Below are 21,397 nucleotides of genomic sequence, written 5' to 3'. Positions count from 1 at the left end.
GCAGACCTGCAACTGGAACACAGGTGGCCTCACAGGCTGCTAGTGGCTTTAGAGCAGGGGGGACTTGGCCACCAGGACTCCTGGGTTCCGTTAGCAGTGCTGGGCACAGGGGCAGGAGGGGGACTGGGAGTCAGGACTTCTGGGTTCTAGTCTCAGCTGTGGGAGGGGAGTGGGCTCACGTAGGTTTAGAGTCCTATCTCTGCCTTCCAGTGAGGGGAGGGATCGCTCAGCGGAGCATTGGTCTGCTTAACACAGGGTTGTGAGTTCAATCCTTGAGGGGGCCACTTAGGGATCTGGGTCAAAAATCTACCTGGGGATTGGACTACATGACCTCCTGTGGTCCCTCCCCACCCTGATCTTCTATGACTTTACTATGTGAGCATAGGCCTGTCTCAGTTTCCCCGTAAGGGACGTGGTACTTTTACTTCCATGCAGAAGTTCTCAAGAGTGTGTTAGAGGCAACATTTAAACTGCTTTTTTTTCTGCTGGAGTAGAGCAGGGGCCTAGTCCCACTTGTGCTGTCTCCAGCCACCCCCCTTCTTCCACCGTGGATGTGGGGAAGAGAGGGGAGCCCCACAAATGGAATTGCAGTTTGCATTGGCTTATACAGAGCAGGGGGCTTAAATTCCCGCCCTCGCTGAGAGTGGTCCAGCTTCCCCCATAGACAAGGGCTTAGCCTGAGTTCAGAGCATCCACACAGGGCTGAGCCTGGCTGAAACTACCCTCGTTTAAATCCCCACCTTAAGCGCTCATGGGCATAACCCTGCTGGCCAGCGTCTCCTTGGGGCATTGGACAGGCACTGACTCAAGCTGGTTCCCCTCACGTGAGCAGAGACTCGGGGGGGGGGGGGGGCAGGAAACACGAGAGCCTGGCTCAGACCATTCCCCTCGGTGGTGCATTGTCTGGTTTCGCTTCCCCACTGCCCTCCGCTGAGGAGAGCGCTGGGCTGAGGTCGGGGGGACGACAGGAGGATGCTTTAGTTAAACAGCAGCTGCCAGCAGAAGCTGAGCGTCTAGTCTAACCCCTGGCCGGCCTCTCCTAGCCTTCACCCCGTCTGTTCCAGCTGCTGCAGCCTGCTTCCTGCCCGAACTGGCTGCCAAACCCAGGGGTCTCCTGCTGTAACCATTAGGCAATTCTTCATCCCTGGGCCACCCAAACTCAGGGGAGCTCCCCTAATGCACTGAGGGCAGCCCAAAACCTGCTCATTTCAGGGGAGAAGGGGGCAGGGGCCAAGAGAGACTTTTCACTTCCTGTAAGTCTCCAATAGCCAGTCTAAGGGGGCAGGGCATGCATCCCCCGAATGGGGGTGAAGGGCCCAGTAGGTGTCTACCACCCGGTCCTCTCCTGGGAAAGGCAACAGCGCTCAAGCCCCGGGCTGAGTTCTAGCCCTGCTCCTGCTGCACCGGGGGCCCCCAGCCACCTCCCCGGCACCCCTCCAGGCACCCCAGTGACAGGAGCAACCCTTTGCAGCAGTTATCCAAGCCAGCTGGAAGTCTTCGGTTTATTGCTCCAGCCACCGCTCCTCTGCTGGGAGGGGGAATCCCCTCTGCTCCTCCATTCCCTTTAACCAGCTCACACCCTCCCACGCTGGCAAAGAGGCGGGGGAAGCTAGACCTGCAGTGGCATTTTGCATTTAAAAAATCCGTAGGCTTGCGGGTGCAATGTGTCCACCAATCTGTCCCACTCCCCCAAGCTTCTGTACACGGAGCAACCGCCTCCAGCAGCAAGGCAGGAGGGGGCTGGTAGAATACTGCCTGGCGTAAGCCGCTGAAATCTCTGTATCCACCGTCCTCTGTGGCGGTGGGGCCTGGAAGGCTTTCGGTCTCGGGCTAGTTCCCTTGTCCCCATCCTGCTACCGGCACCGGGGGCCAAGCTCGTGGAGAAATCTCCAGGCACTGGGGCGCGGTCGCTCCTCCATCCTGTGTCGACTTGGCTCTGCAAGCCATGGTTCGTGGTCCGTGCCACAGTGGCGGAGGAAACTCAGGGCTCCGTTTTCCCCGCTGGTTCTAGTTTCTGGGACAACACCGTGAGGATGGCGTCGAATTTCCTGTAGCGCTCGGCCTGGTCCGCGGCCGCTCCTTTGCTGCCCCAGAATAAGCGGAGCGCGAACTCGGTTTGGAAAGCTTCGAGGAGCTCCGGCGTGGCTTGGAATCCTAGGGAGAGGAGAGACGATACCAGGGAATGGCTGAGGCTCTCGCTTGTTCCTTCCTACGCTGTTTGTGTTATCGCAGGCCGGGGTCCTAAGAACTGGCTTTACTGAAGGCAAGGCCTAGCTCCCCATACACTGGGGCTACTCAAACCATTTCCATCAAAGCCGGATTTGAGACTATTACTGTTTGGAGCTGTGCTTTGTGGGAGTTGAAGTGCAGTGGCTGCATATCCACCACCACCTCTGGGGCAGAGCTCCGTTGTTGGACTACATCTCCCATGATGCACCACAGCATCGCTTCATGGTGCAGTGAAGCAACGGCAGCATGGGAGTCCCAAGTCAGGAGGGGCATCATGGGAGATGTAGTCCAGCTGGGGAACCCAGCCCAGAGAAAATAGGGAGCATGATGAGGCAACTGAACTACAACTCCTATGAGGCTCTGGAAACCCTTCTGCCAGCCCCCGACCCACACAGCTCCCTGCAACCCTACCTTGGAGCTTAGCCTCTGCGGTGGCTTTGTAGGCCCTGGCGCTGGTGGCGATGGAGCGGGCAGACTCCAGCGTGCGTAGGAGGAGGTCGCAGCTCTCCTCATGGTCGCCCCAGAGCTGCTCCCCTTCCATGAGGCTGATGAGAGGCAGGAGGTGCGGGATGGCGACCTCTCCTGGGGAGGAGATCCCTGCAGCACGGGGACAAGGCGTCAGAGCCACCGCCAAGCAGGGGCCTGTACCCACTCGCGTATCCAACCTGTACCTTGTAGGCTAGGCACTACTGCCCAGACAAATCTGTCCTACCCAGATCTGTCGACAACCCAGATCCTTCGACAGCAAACATGCAGACCGTGGCCGCTGGAGCTGGAAGAAGACTCCAGTAGCGGCAGTAGGTCTTATCTCAGGCCTCAGTCTCTACAAGTCTAGCCACTGGGGTTGATGCATCAGGCAAACAGACCCGAAACTGCGGTGGAAGCTGCTTGGATAAAAGGGCACCAGACCCCCCAGCCCTCCCCCATGATTGTAGATGCTTCCAGCCGTCCTCCAGGGAGATTTGGATGACCTTGTAAACTGGAGTATTAGTAACAAGATGAAATTCAATAATGAGAAGTGTAAGGTTATGCATCTAGGGATGACTAATAAGAATTTTAGTTATAAGCTGGGGACGCACCAGTTGGAAGTAACGGAGGAGGAGAATGACCTAGGAGTCCTGGTTGATCGTAGGATGACTATGAGTAAGCAATGTGATGTGGCCGTTAAAAAAGCTAATGCGGTCTTGGGATGCATTAGGCGAGGTATTTCTAGTAGAGATAAGGAGGTGCTAGTCCCATTATATAAGGCGTTGGTAAGACCTCATTTGGAGTATTGTGTGCAGTTTTGGTCTCCCATGTTTAAGAAGGATGAATTCAAACTGGAACGAGTACAAAGAAGGGCCACTAGAATGATCCGAGGAATGGAATGCCTGTCGTATGAAAGGAGACTTGAGGAGCTCGGTTTGTTTTCCTTAACCAAAAGAAGGATAAGAGGAGATATGATTGCACTCTTTAAATATATCAGAGGGATAAATACCAGGGAAGGAGAGGAATTATTTCAGCTCAGTGCTAATGTGGACACGAGGACAAACGGCTATAAATTGTCAGTTAGGAAATTTAGGCTTGAAATTAGACGAAGGTTTCTAACCATCAGAGGAGTGCAATTCTAGAACAGCCTACCGAGGGAAACAGTGGGGGCGAAGGACCTCCATGACTTTAAGATTAAGCTGGATAAGTTTATGGAGGGGATGGTATGATAGGATAACGGGTTTAGTCAATAGGTCAATAACGTGCCACACTGGTAATTAGTACAAAGGGTCAATGTGGGGATATTGTTAGCCCTTTCCAGAGGGTCTGGCTAGAGAGTCTTGCCCGCATGCTCGGGGTTCAGCTGATCGCCATATTTGGGGTCGTGAAGGAATTTTCCTCCAGGGTAGATTGGCAGTGGCCCTGGAGCTTTTTCGCCTTCCTCCGAAGCATGGGGCAGGGGTCGCTTGCTGGTGGATTATCTGCTACTTGAAGTCTCTAAATCACGATTTGGAGCATTCAACAGCAGAGTCAAGGGAGAGAATTAGTTCAGGAGTGGGTGGATCGGCTTATGTGGCCTGCATCTTGCAGGAGGTCAGACTAGATGATCATAATGGTCCCTTCTGATCTTGAATTCTATGATTCTATGTCACACCTGGCCGTAGTCAGTTGCAATGGGACACTGTCTGGGTTCGGATGTCTTGGGGAGGGACTAATACTCTCCCTCCTATTTGAATGATGCTTTGCTGCCTAGAGTAACAAAATGACGAGGACTGGCCATGGAGGGTGAAATACAGCCCTGGTGTAAAGGGTGCATCTACAGACAGCCCAGAGGCTCAGTGCAGAGGATGCTGGGAGAAGAGGCTCAGACCCTACTTGAGACAGGAATCCTCTCCCCTGCATGGACAGAAAGACGTCCGTTCCATCTTAGGTACTGATCTGGCACCCAGCCCCCTAGCACCTTACTGTCATTAATACATTTATCCTCACAATCCCCATTGTACAGAGGGGGAAACTGAGGCACAGAGGGACTATGTGATTTGTCCATGGGGACACTGGGGCAGAGCAGAGAATTGAAGCTGGTTTTCCCAAGTCTCAGGCCAGCACGCTAACCACTGGGCCAGCCATCCTCCTGGACTGCGCCAGGGCTCTGGCACAGGGGCATAAAAGGGTATTTGTGGGAACGGGGGGAATAGCAGCACATTTAGGGGACCTGCACCATTTGGCAACAGAGGCGGGGGAGGGGGTCTGGTTGTGATCCGGCCCAGGCTGGTGAGGCCATCCATCCATACCCTCCCTGCCCCAGCCTAATCCCCACCTCTTCAGGTGTCAGCCACCCCCTGCAGCCCTCTCTTCCTGGGGCGAGATTCACCCCCATGATGCTCCCCCCACATCCCCTCCTCCCCAGCTCGTTCCATCCCCTCTCAGGCCCATGGCCAGGGCACCCGGCGTCTCACCTTCCCCCTGGCTGAGGCGTTTCACGAGGGGCTTGAGGTCCTTCTCGAAGGCGATGGCGCTCTCGGTGTGGCTCTGCCGCAGCTTCTGCCACGTCTGATCCAGTCGCGCAATCTGCCGGGTGGTGGTGGGGACAGGAGTGAGAGGTTGGGGGGGGGCGGGGGTGCTACGGCGGGTGCCGTGCCTTGGGACAAGCACCCCTGACCAGCCCCTGGCAACTTGCCAGCTGGATGGGCGTCCCGTTCCTTAGGGATAGAGCGAGGCCTTTTGGGTCCCATTATGCTGTAGCAACTCAAGACTCCCGACTGCGCCGGGCGCTGCGCAGACCAACTGACCAAGATGGGGGCCCGCAGTGGGCTGGGGGCTGCACAGGTCCTGGCCGAGATCGGGGGCTCCCCCCTGTGCTGGGCGCTGCACAGACCCATAGACAGTCCTTGCCTTGAGCAGCTCACTGTATACACACACAGGGCGGGCAGGGGAAACTGAGGCCCAGAGAGGCGAAGTGACCTGTCCAAGGTCACAGGTCTTGTGACCTAGTCCATTAGAACACGTTACCTCCCCACAGTCTCTTCCCTGGGGCTCCATCCAGCAGCCCACGCTCCAGGGCTCACAGCCCTGACGAGACAATTCCATGTGCCCCTCTCTATGGGCCAGCCTGAACCATCCCTCTAGGCCGGCCTCCATGGGGAACAGGAGCTAGTCACACACCCCCCCCCCCCCCCCACCGGCCTGCCCCTCACCTGGGGCAGCTGCAGGCCCTTCATCACGGCCGACAGAGCAAACAGGTCCCCGGCCGAGCCCTTCAGCTCCACGGCCAGCTGGACGATCTTGTGCAGGGTGGCGGCTCGCTCCGCCACGGCCCCCGTGCAGCCCAGGATGTCCACAGCGATGCCCAGGGCAATGAGATGGTGCCTGGAAGGGACAGAGACACCGCAGGGGCTGAGCCCTCCCCCTCGCTAGCAGGGCATGCAGTGGGGCTGACGTTACCTGGGGCAAGCTAAGCAGGTCCTGGCTTGGCTGTGTGTTAAATGGGAGACCTGCAAGGGAACCCCCCCCACCCCCTGTGTGTAACACAGGGAGGGGCTCAGGAGGGGGAGCGCTCCCTGCTGAGGTCTGGTCTCCACTTAAAACAAAGGTCAACCTAGCTATGGTGCTCAGGGGTGTGAGAAATTCACTTCCCCGCCCGCCCCCCCGAACGACATAGATAAGCCGAGATAAGCCCCAGTGTAGACACCCCTAGGGTGACAGAGGGATTCTTCCATTGCCCTAGTTACTGCTACGGGAAGCGATGGCTTTACTACAGTGCTGGGAAAAACCTCTTCTGCCGTGACGAGGGTCCGCAGTGTGGGTGGAGTGTAGACAAGCCCTGAGTCACTGCAGACCCTAGCGCCCCAGCATGGTGTTCTGGGGGTCTGTGCTGCGGGGAGTGGGGGTTTCAGGAGGGGGCAGTGAGTGCAGATCGCAGTACTGCACCGCAGTGCTAGGAGGCGCTTTGCCATCTTTCACATGAGGCCCTGAGCTTGTCTACACAAACATTTAGTTCGCAGCACGCTGGGGGTGGGAACTTACCCCAGCCGGCCACGCTCTAAGATCTGGTCTCCACTACACACCTGTAACGGTGTAACCACGGCACTCAGGGGTGTGAACCACTCCCTGTCCCCTCCGAGTGACACAGCTATGCCGGCACAGACAGCACTGTGTGGACGGTAGGGATGCTACCGCCTCTCATGGAAGTGGATTAACTATGCTGATGGGAGAAACTCTCTCCCATCGGCTTAGAGCAATTTCATTACAGCGCCAGCCACCGCGTTCTGAGCGTAGACCGGCCCGCCGGATCCCTGCTGGTGCCCACTAGAAGTTCGTTAGTGCGCGTTGATCCAGTCATGTTTCAAAGAGCACTAGAGCAAAGCGCATTCACGAGCTGGTACTGCACGTCACCTGGGTGCACAGGGACAGAGCACACAGGCAGACTGGGGGGCGCGGGGGCGAGGGAGGCTCCCACCCTAGCTTCCTGCGAACTAAATGTTCATGTAGACAAGACCTTAAGTCTTACCCTGTTCTGTGGTCAGTAAAGGCTTTACTCAGCCATGCCCCGGCCCTGTTTTATTCTAACTTTCCCCTGCGGCTTTAGACTCCAGCTCCTCCGCCTGCCAGTGGAAATCCTTCTGTGCAGCTGTTTAGCCACCCACATGCCCTCCCCCAGAGGCAGCCACATTTCAACACTGCTACGCCTCAACCCGCAGCCTCCGTCCCCACACCCTGCTCCCCCAGGCCGGTACCTTTCCAACAGGTCCAGGCGCAGCTGGTGCCCGTGAGGCAGGGTGATCAGCTCCAGACCCGAGCTCACCCCCATTGCCCGCTCCTGCTCCCTGGTCACCCCGGTGATCCTGCCAGCCTGGTGCAAGCAACAAACACGTGCAGGGGTGAGGACCCGAGACCTGCCGGGACAAAGGGACCCTCCTGCCGGTGGAGGGGAGCCAGATCACTGGGTCCCCCGAGGGGCCTTGGGGTTTTTCTCATTACACTGAAGAGCCCCTGGATACTCCGATCCCCCCATTCCACATTCACTGGGGAGCGAGCAGTACGCCCAGCCAGGCTCAAGCAGGGCCATCCAAAGACCAGGGAGGGTGGGTCACCGTCGGTCCATAAGCCACTCCCGACCCATCTCCAGGATCACTGTGCTGCAGGGAGTGGGGATCAATAGGGGGCGCTCTCCCCACCCAGTTACTTCTGACCCCAATGCCCCAGTACAGCACTAGGGAGTGCTGTGTTACAAAGGAGCCGGGTGGGGGGGCTCAGGAGCGGGGCTCGCCCCGCACAGGCAGTGCCGACCCCAACCCACTCTAACTACCCGGAGCATTGGCCTGCTAAACCCAGGGTTGTGAGTTCAATCCTTGAGGGGGCCACGTAAGGATCTGGGGCAAAAAATCAGTACTTGGTCCTGCTAGTGAAGGCAGGGGGCTGGACTCAATGACCTTTCGGGGTCCCTCCAGCTCTGAGATCGGTATATCTCCATATATTATCTCCTGCTTCCTGTTCTCCAGGGCTGCTTCCCATCGGAGCTATGGGGCTCCTACCCATTCCCCTTAGGGTGGGGGTGGGGACAGTTACACAGCCCCCGAGATCCCCTATCCCCCTAAACAACCCCCGCTCCTCAATATTTAACCTCTTCTGCCCACAGGCTGCAGCTTAGCTAAGCTGGGAGGTCTCAGACTCTGGGAAGGGCCAGTCCAATGGGCCCTCTTGGAGCGGGAGAGCCTGAGGACCATGGGTGGGGCTGGGGCATGAGAGGAGAGGAGCTCTCCTATTAATTGGGCTGGAGAGGCATGAGATGGGGCCACCGGCGCAGGATAACAAGCCCCCCCGAGGGACAGCGGAGCAGCCGCCGTGCCTGGCTGAGGTACGACTGCACAGACCCCAGTGGCCAGTTTTTACCCCGAGGGTCCCATTGCATCCCCAGGGGGTCCCCACTCCCTGCAGCACAGGGCCGTTAGAGGCAGGGGGTAACGCCACCCACCCATCCATGCTGATCGGGTTTAGTGTCTGGGTGCCGGGAGCCTGTGATATCCAGGTCAATGATCCTGTCTGGCCATAAATTCTATGGCTCTGTGGGATCTTCCACTAAAAGGATCTCAAAGCACTTTACAAAGATGCAGTGGTGCCTCACAACCAGCTCACCTCCCCACACCCCACTGCCCTGGAGGGCACTATCATTCCCCCCACCATACAGACTGGGGAAACTGAGGCACGGGGAAAGGAAGTGGCTGGCCCATAGTTGCACAGTGAGTTAGCAGCAGAGCTGGGACTGGAACCCAGGAGTCCTGACACCCTACCCCCCACCAACTATTAGACTCCAGTCCCCTCCCAGAGCTGGGGATAGAACCCAGGACTCCTGGCTCCCAGTGTCTCCCCCTGCTCTAACCACTACACCCCAATCCCCTCCCAGAGCTAGGGATAGAACCCAGGAGCCCGGGCTCCCAGCTCCCCCTTACCAGACAGTCTATGTAGAGGATATGCAGGGCCATGGTCCGGCAGTCATGTCGGTCGAAAAGGTCCTTGAGCCGTTTGAGGGCGCCAGGCTCCAGAGGCTTGTTGTCAGGGGGCAGGAGGAGCGAGTGGAAGCTGTGGGGCTGGAAGGAGGAGGCTGTCTCCAGTAGGGGGCGCACAAAGCCCTCCATCTCCTCCTCATAGTGGCGCGGCCGGGGGAGTGGCGCCACCTCGTCCCCGTCCTCGAGGAAGCCAAAGGCCGTGTCCGTGGCCCGGGCCCGGCCACGCCACTTCTCCTCGGTGTGCAGCCGAGCCACGTGGCTCCGCAGGCCGGCCGGGGCTTTGGGCACCAGCTCACAGTAGGTGCTGAGCTGCTCCTGGGAGGCGTCGCCCACCAGCATGGAGGGGGCCCGCAGGGGCTTGGGGGGAGCCTTGGAGTGCAGCTGCCCCTCCGAGCCGCTCAGGGCTGCACCCCCCTCGGGGTCCAGGCACCGGGGGGCGGTGGGCCGCAGCACGGGGTCGCTGCCAGTGCGGAAGACGGGCGAGGGGGGCGGGAGCTCGCTCCGTTCCTGGGTGCCGGCTGGAGCTTCCGGGCTGCCTGCAGAGGGAGATGGGACCATGTCAGAGGGGGGAGCGGAGCAGCCGGACACATGGACCCCACAGAGCCTGGTTCTGATCTCAGCCAGGACTGGTGTGAATCCGGAGTCGCTCCCCTAGGGACAGGGGAGTTACACCAGCGTGAAAGCAGTGGGGTGGCAATCGGAGCTGCGGTGTTATGCAGCAGGGCCAGATCCCCCAGCTATAGCTCTACTGGAGTCAATGGAGAGATGCAAATTTACACCAACTTGAGGATCTGGTTTGTAAGGAGTCCATTATTTGGTGTATTATGGTAATGCCTGAGAACCCCTGTCATGGTCCAGAACTCTGTTGCGCTAGGCGCTGTACATTATCTATTAGATGTATTATGGTAGCACCTAGGCGCCCTGCTCATGGACCAGGAGTGTGCTAGGCAGTACATTATACATAAGAACGGCCAGACTGGGTCAGACCACAGGTCCATCTAGCCCAGTATCCTGTCTACCGACAGTGGCCAATGCCAGGTGCCCCAGAGGGAACGAACAGCACAGGGAATCATCCAGTGAGCCGCGTCCTGTTGCCCATTCCCAACTTCTGGCAAACAGAGGCTAGGGACACCATTCCTGCCCATCCTGGCGAATAGCCATAGATGGATCTAGCCTCCATTAACTTATCTAGCCCTTTTTTGAACCCTGTTATAGTCGTGGCCTTCACAACCTCCTCTGGCAAGGAGTTCCACAGGTTGATTGTGCACTGTGTGAAAAAATACTTCCTTTTGTTTGTTTTAAACCTGCTGCCTATTAAGGTGTCTATTAGATGTATTACAGTAGCACCTAGGAGCCCCGCTCGATGCACGTGCTAGGCACTGTACATTATCTATTAGGTATATTATGGTACCACCTGGGAGCATTGCACTAGGGAGCTGCACAAATCCTGTTACACCAGCGTCAATCCAGAGGAACTGCATTGAAGGTGGCAGCCAAACCAACCCCTGCCCTGTACCGCACCCCCCCCCCCACGCCGTGGCAGAAGGGGTTAATACCCCCCCAGCAGAGGCAGCCTTTGCCCTCCAGCCCCGGCTCCCACACACCTGTCCGTAGGTTACTGTCTGACTGTGCCGTGTAGAGGGAGGGTCTCTGGCCCAGCTGATCCAGCCCGGTGGGGTGGCTGCCACTCCTGTCTTTCACTCTGCAGGGAGAAGCGGCGACACCGTGAGCCCCAGGCCGCTGCAGACCCCCAAGCTGCAAAGGGCCCACGCCCAGAGTGAAGGGGATGCCGGAGTAACGGGCCCGGCTGGCAGATCTGGGATCCTGCCCTCCGTGCCGGGGCTGGGCTGCTCCACGGAACGTGATCATTCGTGGGGAAGCCAGTTTGGAGCCCGAGTCGCTGGTGTGAATCAGGCACAGCACCAGGGACCAGCCTTTCAGACCCAACCCACAGCGCGGGGGCAGTTTGGCAGACACGGGGTTAATAACCAGGGCAGCCCCTATCCCCCTGGCTTCGGAACCCGCTTAGCAAGGAATTGAGCATCACAACCCATCCCCGGATGAGAGGATCAGAAGACCCACTTCACTGATGGGGAAACTGAGGCACAGAAAGGGGAATGGGCTTCCCCCGAGGTCACATTGTGACTCTATGGTACAGCAGGAATAGAACCCCAGGAGTCTTAACTCTGAGTCCTCCCTGCTCAAACCCACCAGACCCCCAACTCCCCTCCCAGGGGCTGGGAACCAAACCCAGGCGTCCCGACTCCCAGCCTGTCCCCCGCTCTAACCACTAGACCCCACTTCCCTCCTGGAATTGGGCAGAGAACCCAGGAGTCTGGACTCCCTGCCCGTTCTCCGCTCTAACCACTAGACCTCACTTCCCTCCTGGAATTGGGCAGAGAACCCAGGAGTCCGGACTCCCAGCCCATTCCCCGCTCTAACCACTAGACCCCACTTCCCTCCCAGAATTGGGCAGAGATCCCAGCACCCCAGCCCCAGCTCTAACCAGGGCCATTTCCCATCCCGGCGCTCACCGGAGCAGGTTCCCGTCTGTCACCCTCTCCCCAGCGGTGAGTCTGCGGAGGCTGAGTCTGCGGGGAGCCGCGTCCCCCTTGGCCGGCTCCTGCCCGTCCAGACAGAGCCGGCTGGTGGCCCCGTAGCGCTCCTGCAGCCAGCGCAGCGGCACGTCCCGGTTGACGGGCCGGGAGATCACAGCGCCCGAGGTCTCTGAGACGGGCGTGCGGTTGCCCACGTAGAAGCGCACCAGGGCCGGCACGTTGTCAAACTGGTCCTGCTCGAACTGGAAGAGGGTGCGGGAGTAGCCCAGGCGAGGGCGCAGCACCACCCGGATGATCTTGAAGTGCAGGGTCTCGCCCCGCCAGCGGCACGACAGCACGTAGTCCCCCTGGCTGGAGCCTGAGTCCCGGATCAGGAAATCCCCGTCCTCCCCCAGCAGGGACTTGGCCTCCTGGGGAGACAAGGGCTGTTCATGGTGGGGATGGCAGGCAGCGGGACTAGTGGTTAGAGCGGGGGGGGCGCTGGGAGTCAGAACGCCTGGGTTCTACCCATGGCTCTGGGAGGGGAGTGGGGTCTAGTAGTTAGAGCAGGGAGGGGGCTGGGAGTCAGGACTCCTGGGTTCCATTCCCACCTCTGGGAGGGGAGGGGGGTCTAGTGGTTAGAGCATGGAGGGTGCTGGGAATCAGGACTCCTGGGTTCCATTCCCACCTCTGGGAGGGGAGGGGAGGGGGGGTCTAGTGGTTAGAGCAGGGAGGGGGCTGGGAATCAGGACTCCTGGGTTCCATTCCCACCTCTGGGAGGGGAGTGGGGTCTAGTGGTTAGAGCAGGGAGGGGGCTGGGAATCAGGACTCCTGGGTTCCATTCCCACCTCTGGGAGGGGAGTGGGGTCTAGTGGTTAGAGCAGGGAGGGGGCTGGGAGTCAGGACTCCTGGGTTCCATCCCTAGCTCTGTCACTGACTTTCTGTGTGACCTTGGCCAAGTCACTTCCCTTCCCTGCACCTCTGGCTTCCCCTCCGTAAAAAAGGGATACCGAGCCTCCCAGGCAGCGGGACTGAGCTCCATGGGGCAGGGCCTCTCTCTGGATCTATGCCGCATCCAGGGCAATGAGGCATGACCTCAGCTGGGGCCTCTGGGCTCTACCATAATACACCTAATAGATCGGAATCATGGGTACCTCCCGCGGCAGGCAGCCGTGGTACCACGCGTGGCTCCGCAGCTCGTCCGTGCTGAGCTTCAGCTCCTCCTCCAGCTCCTTCCTGAGCGTCTCCTTGGCCAAGTCCATGGTCACCTCGGCTTAGGCCTCCTGGGTGGTGAAAGGTCAAAGGTCAGCAGCAACATCTTCCTCCCAGCAACTGGTTTCGTGCCCCCACCCTCCCGGACTCTGACCACCCAGCCTACCCCCCACCCCCCCCAGACCCACGCAGCCTGACCTGTCCCAGCCTCTGACCTCAGGACAGGGCAGTTTCCACCAGGGTCAGAGAGCAGAGAAGGATCCTCCTCCCCTCCCCCTGCCCTCAGGACTTTGCCCCCGATTCCTGCTGGTCATCCATTAACCCCTTCTCTGCCTGATCCTTTAGCACAACAGGCGCTACTCATTCCACAGGGCTGAATCAGCATGGCCCGGTGCCAATGGGAACCCCAAGGCGCAGGCCTGCTGGGTCGCCGCCGGTGCCAGCGCCACTTTCACATCCCCAGTGCGCATTACAACAGCACCCAGAGCCTTCAACCGAGATCGGGAGCCACTGTGCCAGGCGCTGCACAGACACCCAGCGAGAGACAGGCCCTGTCCCAGCTGAGATCCGGGCCCATTGTGCCGGGTGCTGCACAGACACACAGCGAGAGACAGGCCCTGTCCCAGCTGAGATCCGGGCCCGTTGTGCCAGGCGCTGCACAGACACACAGCGAGAGACAGGCCCTGCCCCAGCTGAGATCAGGCCCCATTGTGCCGGGCGCTGCACGGTCACACACAGAGAGACAGCCCCTGCCCCAGCTGAGATCAGGGCCTGTTGTGCCGGGTGCTGCAGACAATGAGAAATAGACAAAATGGTAAAATACAGGCTAACAATCTTTCCTCTCACTTTCTCTCCTTAGACTGTGAGCTCTTCAGGGCAGAGACGGTCTCCCTCTGCCTGAGCAGCACCTGGCATGGCAGGGGCACCCCCAATCTCAACTGGGGCCTGTGCAGCACCCAGCCCGATGGCCGGGGGGTGGGGGGCAGGAGGAGTCGATCCCAGTTGGGGCCTCGAGACCAGGAGTTCTCAATCAGTTTCTTTCTGCAGCCTCCCCAACATGCTACAGAAACGCCACAACTGATGTTCTGCATCTAAAAGCGAGGCCGGCGTTACGGGGTAGCAAGCAGGTGGCAGGGCTTGGGGCCCTGGGCTGCAGGGCTCTGGCTTTCTGCCCTGAGCCCTAGCGAGTCTAATGCCAGATGTGCTTGGCAGACCCCCTGAAGCCTGCATGTGGCCCCCCCAAGGGGCCCCGGACCCCAGGATGAGAACAACTGCTCCAGACTCGACTGTAAAGTTAGTGCCAGTGGCTTTGTGGGTGACGCTGTGCAAAGAGGCTGAGGAAGAGGGGAAGGCGGTAAGAAGCGGGAGTGGAAAGAGCAAAGTGCCAAAAGCAGCCGTGGCATGTAACCCTCTCGGATCCCTTTACCCTGCGAGGAGGCTGCCTGTTCACCCGGCTCCGGAGGAGTCTAGTCTTCGGGATCAGATCCTCCTGTCCCAACGGTGGCTCCTCCGGACTGTCTGCTCAGGGCGGGCTCCTTCCGGTTCACGCAGCTCCTTGCCTAGGCAGGTTATCAGATGCCAAGCACACCTTGGGATGCCTGGGCGCTGAGTCAGCGGCACTGGGAGCCCGCCAGCAGCCTGTGACCTCGGCAGGCCGGAAGAGTTCCAGCCCAGCGAGCAGGCCCTGCTGTGCAGCTCCAACCGGCTGGCATGCAAGAGCCCTCAGCACAGGGGATGGGGCCGCTCGATACGAGTCTGCACTCCTGCTTACGGGGGAGAGGGCACTGCAGGAGCTGGGGGGTTGCCCTGCAGCCAGCGTGCGCCCCACAAGGTCGCTGCACCCTGGTTGCGTATGTGCCTCAGTTTCCCCTCCTCTTGCACCCTGGTGGCACTCAGCGACCACGCAGCTGGGAACAGAATGCAGGAGTCCTGCATCCCAGGAATGCAGGAGTGCCTCGCCTGGCACTCCTCTTCCAGAGCTAGGACTCCTGGGTTCTAATCCAGTTTCCCCACCACACCAACCGCTAGACCCCACTCCCCTCCCAGAGCCTTGTTGATTCACCTTACTGAACAGAAAGCGTTCACCTTCAGCCTTGGATCCAGGATCCCCACGTCCCTCTAGTCCTTTCCTAGGGCTTCGGTCACCCTCAGATCAGGACCCCCTGCTAGCCTTGCTCCTGGGCTCCTGCCCCAGCCCCCCTGTGCAGAGCCCCCCTTCTCCTCCACCCACCCCGGACTGCCCCAGCCTCTTCTCAACCAACATGGACTGCGAGCTTCTACTTACGGAGACCCCCAATAAGTCACATGATTCTTCACAGCTGTGGCCCCTAAAGTCAGAGGCTGTGCCTTGGGGCTCCCAGTCACACGATCTCTACAGCATCTCCCCACAGCCAGCGCTCCTGCCCCGCTCCCCACAGCGCCCCCTGCTGGGAGAGGCCAGGGCTGGGAGCTCCTCCCACAGCCAGCGCTCCTGCCCCACTCCCCACAGTGCCCCCTGCTGGGAGATGCCAGGGCTGGGGTAGCTGGGAGCTCCCCCCACAGCCAGCGCTCCTGCCCCACTCCCCACAGCGCCCCCTGCTGGGAGAGGCCAGGGCTGGGGTAGCTGGGAGCTCCCCCCACAGCCAGCGCTCCTGCTCTGCTCCCCACAGCGCCCCCTGCTGGGAGAGGCCAGGGCTGGGGTAGCTGGGAGCTCCCCCCACAGCCAGCGCTCCTGCTTCACTCCCCACAGCGCCCCCTGCTGGGAGAGGCCAGGGCTGGGGTAACCAACATTTCCTACAGTGGTACTTCTACAACAGAGACGGCAGAGGGATCCCAAATTCCGTGGGTCACAAACTGAGACTCTGAGCTCCCTGTGCTGCTGCCACGTGGCTCACCCAGCCCCCTTGGCCCCACACACCGTCCTTCCCTGTGGCCTGGGTGTGTCTCCGTATCCCGGCACCGCCCTGCCCAACCAGCTGCTTTGCCGCGACGGGAACCCTGGAGCAGTGGTTTCCAGCTGGGGGGGCCATGAGCAGGTTTTGGGGGGGCTGCCAAAAGGAACCAGAGGGGGGCCAGCGTTAGACTTGCTGGGGCCCAGGGCAGGAAGCCGAAGCCTGACCCCCACCACCTGGGGCTGAAGCCGAAGCCCGAGCAACTTAGCTTCATGGAGGCCCCCTGTGTTGTGGGGCCAGGAGCGGCGCCAGGGTTTCTGGTGCCCTAGGCAGAATTCGGGGGGTGGCATTTTGTGCGCTCCCCACAGGGCGCGCGGGAGCTTCCGGTTCCACTCCCATCGCGCCGCTGAAGAAGGACCCTCCGCCGAAATGCCGCAGGCGACAGCGGCAGTCACTGAGCTGCTCAATTGCCTGCCGCTGTTTTCCGCGGCACGTCGGCGGAGGGTCCTTCTTCGGCGGCGCGACGGGAGCGGAACCGGAAGCTCCCGTGCGCCCCGTGGGGAGCGCACAAAATGCTGCCCCCCGAATCCGGGCGCCCTAGGCGACCGCCTAGGGTCGCCTAATGGAAGCGCCGGCCCTGTGTGGGGCCCTGGGCAATTACCCTGCTTGCTACCCCCTAACGCCGGCCCTGGCTTTTAACCTACTGGATATGCAGAAAAACAGAGGTTGTGACACAGGTGGGCCAATGAATTTGAATAGCATGGAGGGGGCAGGGGGCTCAGAAAGAAAAAGGTTGAGAAGCCCTGCCTAGGCTCGGAGCATCGATGTACCCACGGGTGCCACGCCCAAGCTGGACGGACCCTCTGCCCCCATTAGATGACATGATCCAGCCGTCACTTCCCAGGCCCCTGCCAATCTGGGCCGGGGGGAGATTCCTGCCCGACCCCAGATCTGCCGATCAGTTTGACCCTGAACAGGTGAGCAAGACCCACCAGCCGGTCAGCCAGAAAGAGGGTTCTCTGGACCTCCTCAGAGCACTGGGCCCCCTGGTGTCCCATCTCCAGCTATGGGGTGCTGCAGCATGGGCCACCCGCCCAGCTCTGGCATCAGCCAAACTCTACCTCCAGCCCTGAGCCCACTCAGCGGGGCATTTTGCAGCCGATGTCCACAGGACTAGGATCAGGCCCTGAGCGTGGGCAGCGGTCCGTTCTCATGACTCCCAGCCCCATGCGTTAGCTACCCGACCGTCCACACCGCTCACATGTGGGACTGGGAGGGAGCATTTGCCCATGGTGGCATCATCCTGCAGACGCCAGGGTGCTCTGCCCCCCTGAATCTTGGCACTGGGTTCCCACAGGAGGGACACAAGCCCATACGGACCGGGGCTCAGACCTACCCGTTCATTCAACACAGGTGCTGCTGAGCTGCCAAGGGTGGGCACCAGCTGCTCCAGACCTGTGCTGGAATCAGGGAGGCAAAGACCCCCAAGAGGAATGATGTTCCAATGATTTTGGCCCTAGCCTAGGACTTAGGAGACCCAGGTTCTAATCCCTGCTCTGCCACAGACTCCCAGGGTGACCTTCAGCAAGTCACATAGTCTCTCCGAGCCTCAGTTTCCCCAGTGCCCTGCATCAGATGGGGGGCTGGGAGGATAACTATGTTAAAGACCGTGAAGGGCTTTGAGATCTGCTTGTGAAAAGCACCGTGTAAGAGCGCTGATTATATCCCCTGCTCAGCCAGCCAGCCCTCTGCTTCCTTTGAGCCTTGCGGCAGAGCTGCCAAGGCAAAATTCCTGCCAAGGTCAGGGCCAGGCCCCCGTCTACAGAAAGGGCTGAGCCCTCTACACCAGAGCCAGCCAGCGCAACTTCCCAGCTCTGTAGATCCCAAGCCCAGACCCTGCGGCTAATTCCCCTCACTGTTAAAAACGTGATTATTTGCAGCGTGAATTTGTCTGGCCTCGGCTTGCAGCCGCTGCATCTCTTCCTGCTAAATGTAACGGCTGCCTAGGATAGGTGCTTCTAGTCACCTCTTAACCTTCTCTTGGATAAGTTAAACACATCAGGCTGCTTAATTCTCTCAGCGTCAGGCCGGTTTGAATCACTCACATTAAGGGACACAAGAATCTATGACTTACAGGCAACTGCGGGGTATCACGTGAGGGGATGCCCAGTCTGACGGGGCATCCAACCCTCCAGGACCGTTCACCACTGGGTCAGATAGGTCTCCACCCTCCAGAGCTCATGCCAAGCCCCCCGCAGAGATGCTTCCTCCTAAAAGGAGATGAGATTCAGATCAGAAGCCCCCTGGGAAGAAACTGATTGGCAGGACAAGTGAGATGAAAGGCTGGGTGGCTCCCAAGCTCTTCGCCCCCCCGCCATCAGCAAAGAATGAAAGAGACAGATAAAAAGTCCCAGGGAGACATGGTACATGCTGGACCCCGATTGTTATCAGTGGAGCAGACTGAAAAAGCAGCTAAGCCAGGTGAGTGCACCAGCCACGCTCCACGGAGAATGGGGAGATGTGGGGCCAGTGTCTGATCTCGGCTAGGGCGGTGCAAATCCAGAGTCACTCCAGTGACATCCATGGATTGACGCCATTGTCTGGATCAAACGCAACAGGGACTGGGGAGCACTGTGGGGGATACTAGGCTGGCTGTGACAGATCAGACCAATGGGCCCATCAAGGGTGAGGCAATACGGAGCTGGATGGGTCCATTGAGCTGATCCAGGGTAGGTTGGGCAGGATACCAGGTTAGGTGGGCCCATTGGCCTGACCTGGCACCATGGTGTGGGCAGAGAGGGAGGAGGCGGGATACCGGGCTAGGTGGGCCCATTGGCCTGACCTGGCACCATGGTGTGGGCGGGGAGGGAGGAGGCGGGATACCGGGCTAGATGGGCCCATTGGCCTGACCTGGCACCATGGTGTGGGCGGGGAGGGAGGAGGCAGGATACTGGGTTAGGTGGGCCCATTGGCCTGACCTGGCACCATGGTGTGGGCGGGGAGGGAGGAGGCAGGATACCGGGTTAGGTGGGCCCATTGGCCTGACCTGGCACCATGGTGTGGGTGGGGAGGGAGGAGGTGGGATACCGGGCTTGATGGGCCCATTGGTCTGACCTGACACCATGGTGTGGGTGGGGAGGGAGGAGGTGGGATACCGGGCTAGATGGGCCCATTGGCCTGACCTGGCACCATGGTGTGGGCGGGGAGGGAGGAGGCGGGATACCAGGCTAGGTGGGCCCATTGGCCTGACCTGGCACCATGGTGTGGGAGGGTAGGGAGGAGGTGGGATACCGGGCTTGATGGGCCCATTGGTCTGACCTGACACCATGGTGTGGGTGGGGAGGGAGGAGGCGGGATACCGGGTTAGGTGGGCCCATTGGCCTGACCTGACACCATGGTGTGGGCGGGGAGGGAGGAGGTGGGATACCGGGCTTGATGGGCCCATTGGTCTGATCCTGCAGGACAGTCCCTATGTCCCAGCCCCTGAACTCCATGTCACTAGATGAGCGGCAATGCAGGGGCCTCGTGATGCTGTAATTTTCCTGGCTCTCACCACCCTTCTAATCCCCCGGCGCAGCCCCATTGGACGGGAGCTACACGCCCGGCTCAGGACATGGCCCTGGCCCTGTGGCTCCATCCCTGGGAATCACAGAATCATAGACTATCAGGGTTGGAAGGGACCTCAGGAGGTCATCTAGTCCAACCCCCTGCTCAACACAGGACCAATCCCCAACTAAACCAGACACAAAGGGCTGGGCGGCCGCACAATGGGGAGGAAATCCTCCGCCCTGGTGTGCTTCCCCCCAGCCATCACAGGCCCGGTTTCTTGGAACAACACCAGCCCTGAGGCAGGCGCAGGGATTGGATCCTCCTCCCACACTCTCCAGGGGTCTCAGCCGGTGTAAATCAGCCACGACTCCAAAGGAGCAGAGCCAGGGATCTGGCCCCATTAACTCCAGCAGAGCAACACCCATTTACATGGGGGCAAACGGAAAACTGGCAAAGGGAATGGACACCAACGACTGGACAACGGAGCCAGTGCGACCGCCGGGGAAGGAAACCGATCACTCGAAATAAGTGACGTAACACGTGTGTTCGTTCCGATCAGCCACAGCCCACCACCTCCCGCGCAGCCTGTGCCAGGGCTCTGTGGGCACCGTGTGCCCCTGACCACAGCATAGGCATGACACATGCTGGCCACGTGCTGATTTCAGATACTCCAGGATAAATCCAGGGTCCCCCTCCGACTGCCACAGGGTCGGGGCTGAACCAGGCCCTCTACCCCCTGCAGATAGATCATCACACAGCCAAAGCCCCTCTTCCAAGGGCTAGATTAGGGGGGTTGTGCTTTTAACCCAGCTGTAGGGTGTGTGTGTGTGGGGAGTTACCAGCAAACCAAGGGTGCTGGGGTGGGGGCAGGGTAAGCAGGGGATTTAGGGAGAGCTCCAGTCTCTCTCTGGGGAAACAATCTGAAAAATGGCAGTGGGGAGCAGAGATAAGATTCCCCCTAGGCTGGGGAGGGGAGGGGATGTCTTTGCTAACATGCTCCCCCAAAACAAATAACTGGGGACCCCATCAGGGCAGGAGCCAGTGGGAATGTCTCCCATCTCACTGCCAGGGCAGGGGTCCCCAGAATAGACCCCCCCACATCCTGGCCACCTCCTATAGGCCAGGGCTCCCCCCACTCTCAGATCTCACCTCCCGGGCAGTCCCCCACCCCGATCTGGCTCATTTCCTTTCCTATAGGGTAGGGTCCCCACCCAGATCTCACCTCCAGAACCCCCTCCCCCTCATCTGGATCTCCTATGGACAGGGTCCCCCCCCCCATCTCACCTCCCGGGCAGTCCCCCACCCCGATCTCACCTCCAGGATACCCCCCCCCCGGATTCTAGCCGGTCCCCATGACAGAAGCAACCCCCCTGGAGATCCCCCCCCGCAGGGCTCCCCCAGCCAGGGCAGGCGCAGGGGCGGGCGTCTCCCCCCGTACCTGAGCGGCAGGGGCGCAGCGCTGCGCTTGAGGGTCCCGTGCGCGGCTCCGGCTCCCTCCAGCCCCGGCAGGTCCCCGCCAGCCCCGGGCTCTCCGCTCTCCCCATTCCGCACATTCCAGCGCCCGGCAGCGGCTCCGCCCAGGGCCCGGACCCACCCCCGGGAGCAGAGCCCGGCACCAGGCGGGGCTGCGCGCAACGGTGAGGGGCTGCGGGGGGGGGACGATGTGAGGTGGTGAACGCTTGTGAGTCTGGGTGTGAGGCGGAGTGTATCCCTGTGGCTGTGAGTTGGGTTGTGGGTTCTGGGGGTGAGTTTGAGTGTATCACTGTGAGTTTGTGTTGCTGAGTTTGGTGTGTTTGTGGGTGTGAGTTTGAATGTATCTGTGTGACTGTGAGTTGGGTTGTGTGTTCTGGGAGTGAGTTTGAGTGTATCACTGTGAGTTTGTGTTGCTGAGTTTGGTGTATTCTGGGTGTGTTAGTGGGTGTGAGTTTGAATGTATCTGTGTGACTGAGTTGGTGAGTCGGGTTGTGTATTCTGGGTGTGATAGTGGATGTAAGTTTGAGTGTGAAGGTTTGAAGGTGAGTCTGGTTGT

At 59.9% G+C, this 21,397-nt stretch overlaps 1 protein-coding gene across 3 annotated transcripts; it reads right to left on the bottom strand.

Annotated features, from left to right (window-relative positions):
* Nucleotides 1-900: 900 nt before the first annotated feature.
* Nucleotides 901-20,924, bottom strand: LOC123353440 (breast cancer anti-estrogen resistance protein 3 homolog). 3 transcript variants are annotated; one of them, XM_044994525.1, is made up of 11 exons: nucleotides 20,807-20,919; nucleotides 17,954-18,089; nucleotides 12,892-13,020; nucleotides 11,735-12,168; nucleotides 10,805-10,902; nucleotides 9,144-9,736; nucleotides 7,431-7,546; nucleotides 5,892-6,063; nucleotides 5,154-5,265; nucleotides 2,641-2,826; nucleotides 901-2,154 (listed from the first exon to the last, which is right to left on the bottom strand). In XM_044994525.1, the coding sequence occupies exons 3-11, from the start codon at nucleotides 12,997-12,999 to the stop codon at nucleotides 1,982-1,984; spliced, it is 1,992 nt and encodes a 663-aa protein (XP_044850460.1). In that variant the 5' UTR covers nucleotides 13,000-13,020; nucleotides 17,954-18,089; nucleotides 20,807-20,919; the 3' UTR covers nucleotides 901-1,981. The 3 variants fall into 3 exon arrangements, with proteins under 3 accessions (XP_044850460.1, XP_044850462.1, XP_044850461.1); XM_044994527.1 differs by lacking the exon at nucleotides 17,954-18,089 and having other exon boundaries at nucleotides 20,807-20,924; XM_044994526.1 differs by lacking the exons at nucleotides 17,954-18,089; nucleotides 20,807-20,919 and adding an exon at nucleotides 14,376-15,334.
* Nucleotides 20,925-21,397: the final 473 nt, after the last annotated feature.

The sequence above is a fragment of the Mauremys mutica genome, chromosome 20 (genome assembly GCF_020497125.1).
Source record: "Mauremys mutica isolate MM-2020 ecotype Southern chromosome 20, ASM2049712v1, whole genome shotgun sequence".
In the NCBI taxonomy this organism is placed as follows: Eukaryota; Metazoa; Chordata; order Testudines; family Geoemydidae; genus Mauremys; species Mauremys mutica.
Note: the sequence above shows the minus strand (reverse complement) of the source record. Positions and strands in the feature narration are given on the sequence as shown.

Coding starts and splice junctions, on each gene's coding strand:
- LOC123353440 (XM_044994527.1), bottom strand. CDS start 12,999: ATGGACTTGGCCAAGGAGACGCTCAGGAAGGAGCTGGAGGAGGAGCTG. Junction 6,064..7,430: donor CGCCTGGACCTGTTGGAAAG/GTACCGGCCTGG, acceptor TGTCCCTTCCAG/GCACCATCTCATTGCCCTGG. Junction 2,827..5,153: donor ACGCCTCAGCCAGGGGGAAG/GTGAGACGCCGG, acceptor CCCGTGCTGCAG/GGATCTCCTCCCCAGGAGAG.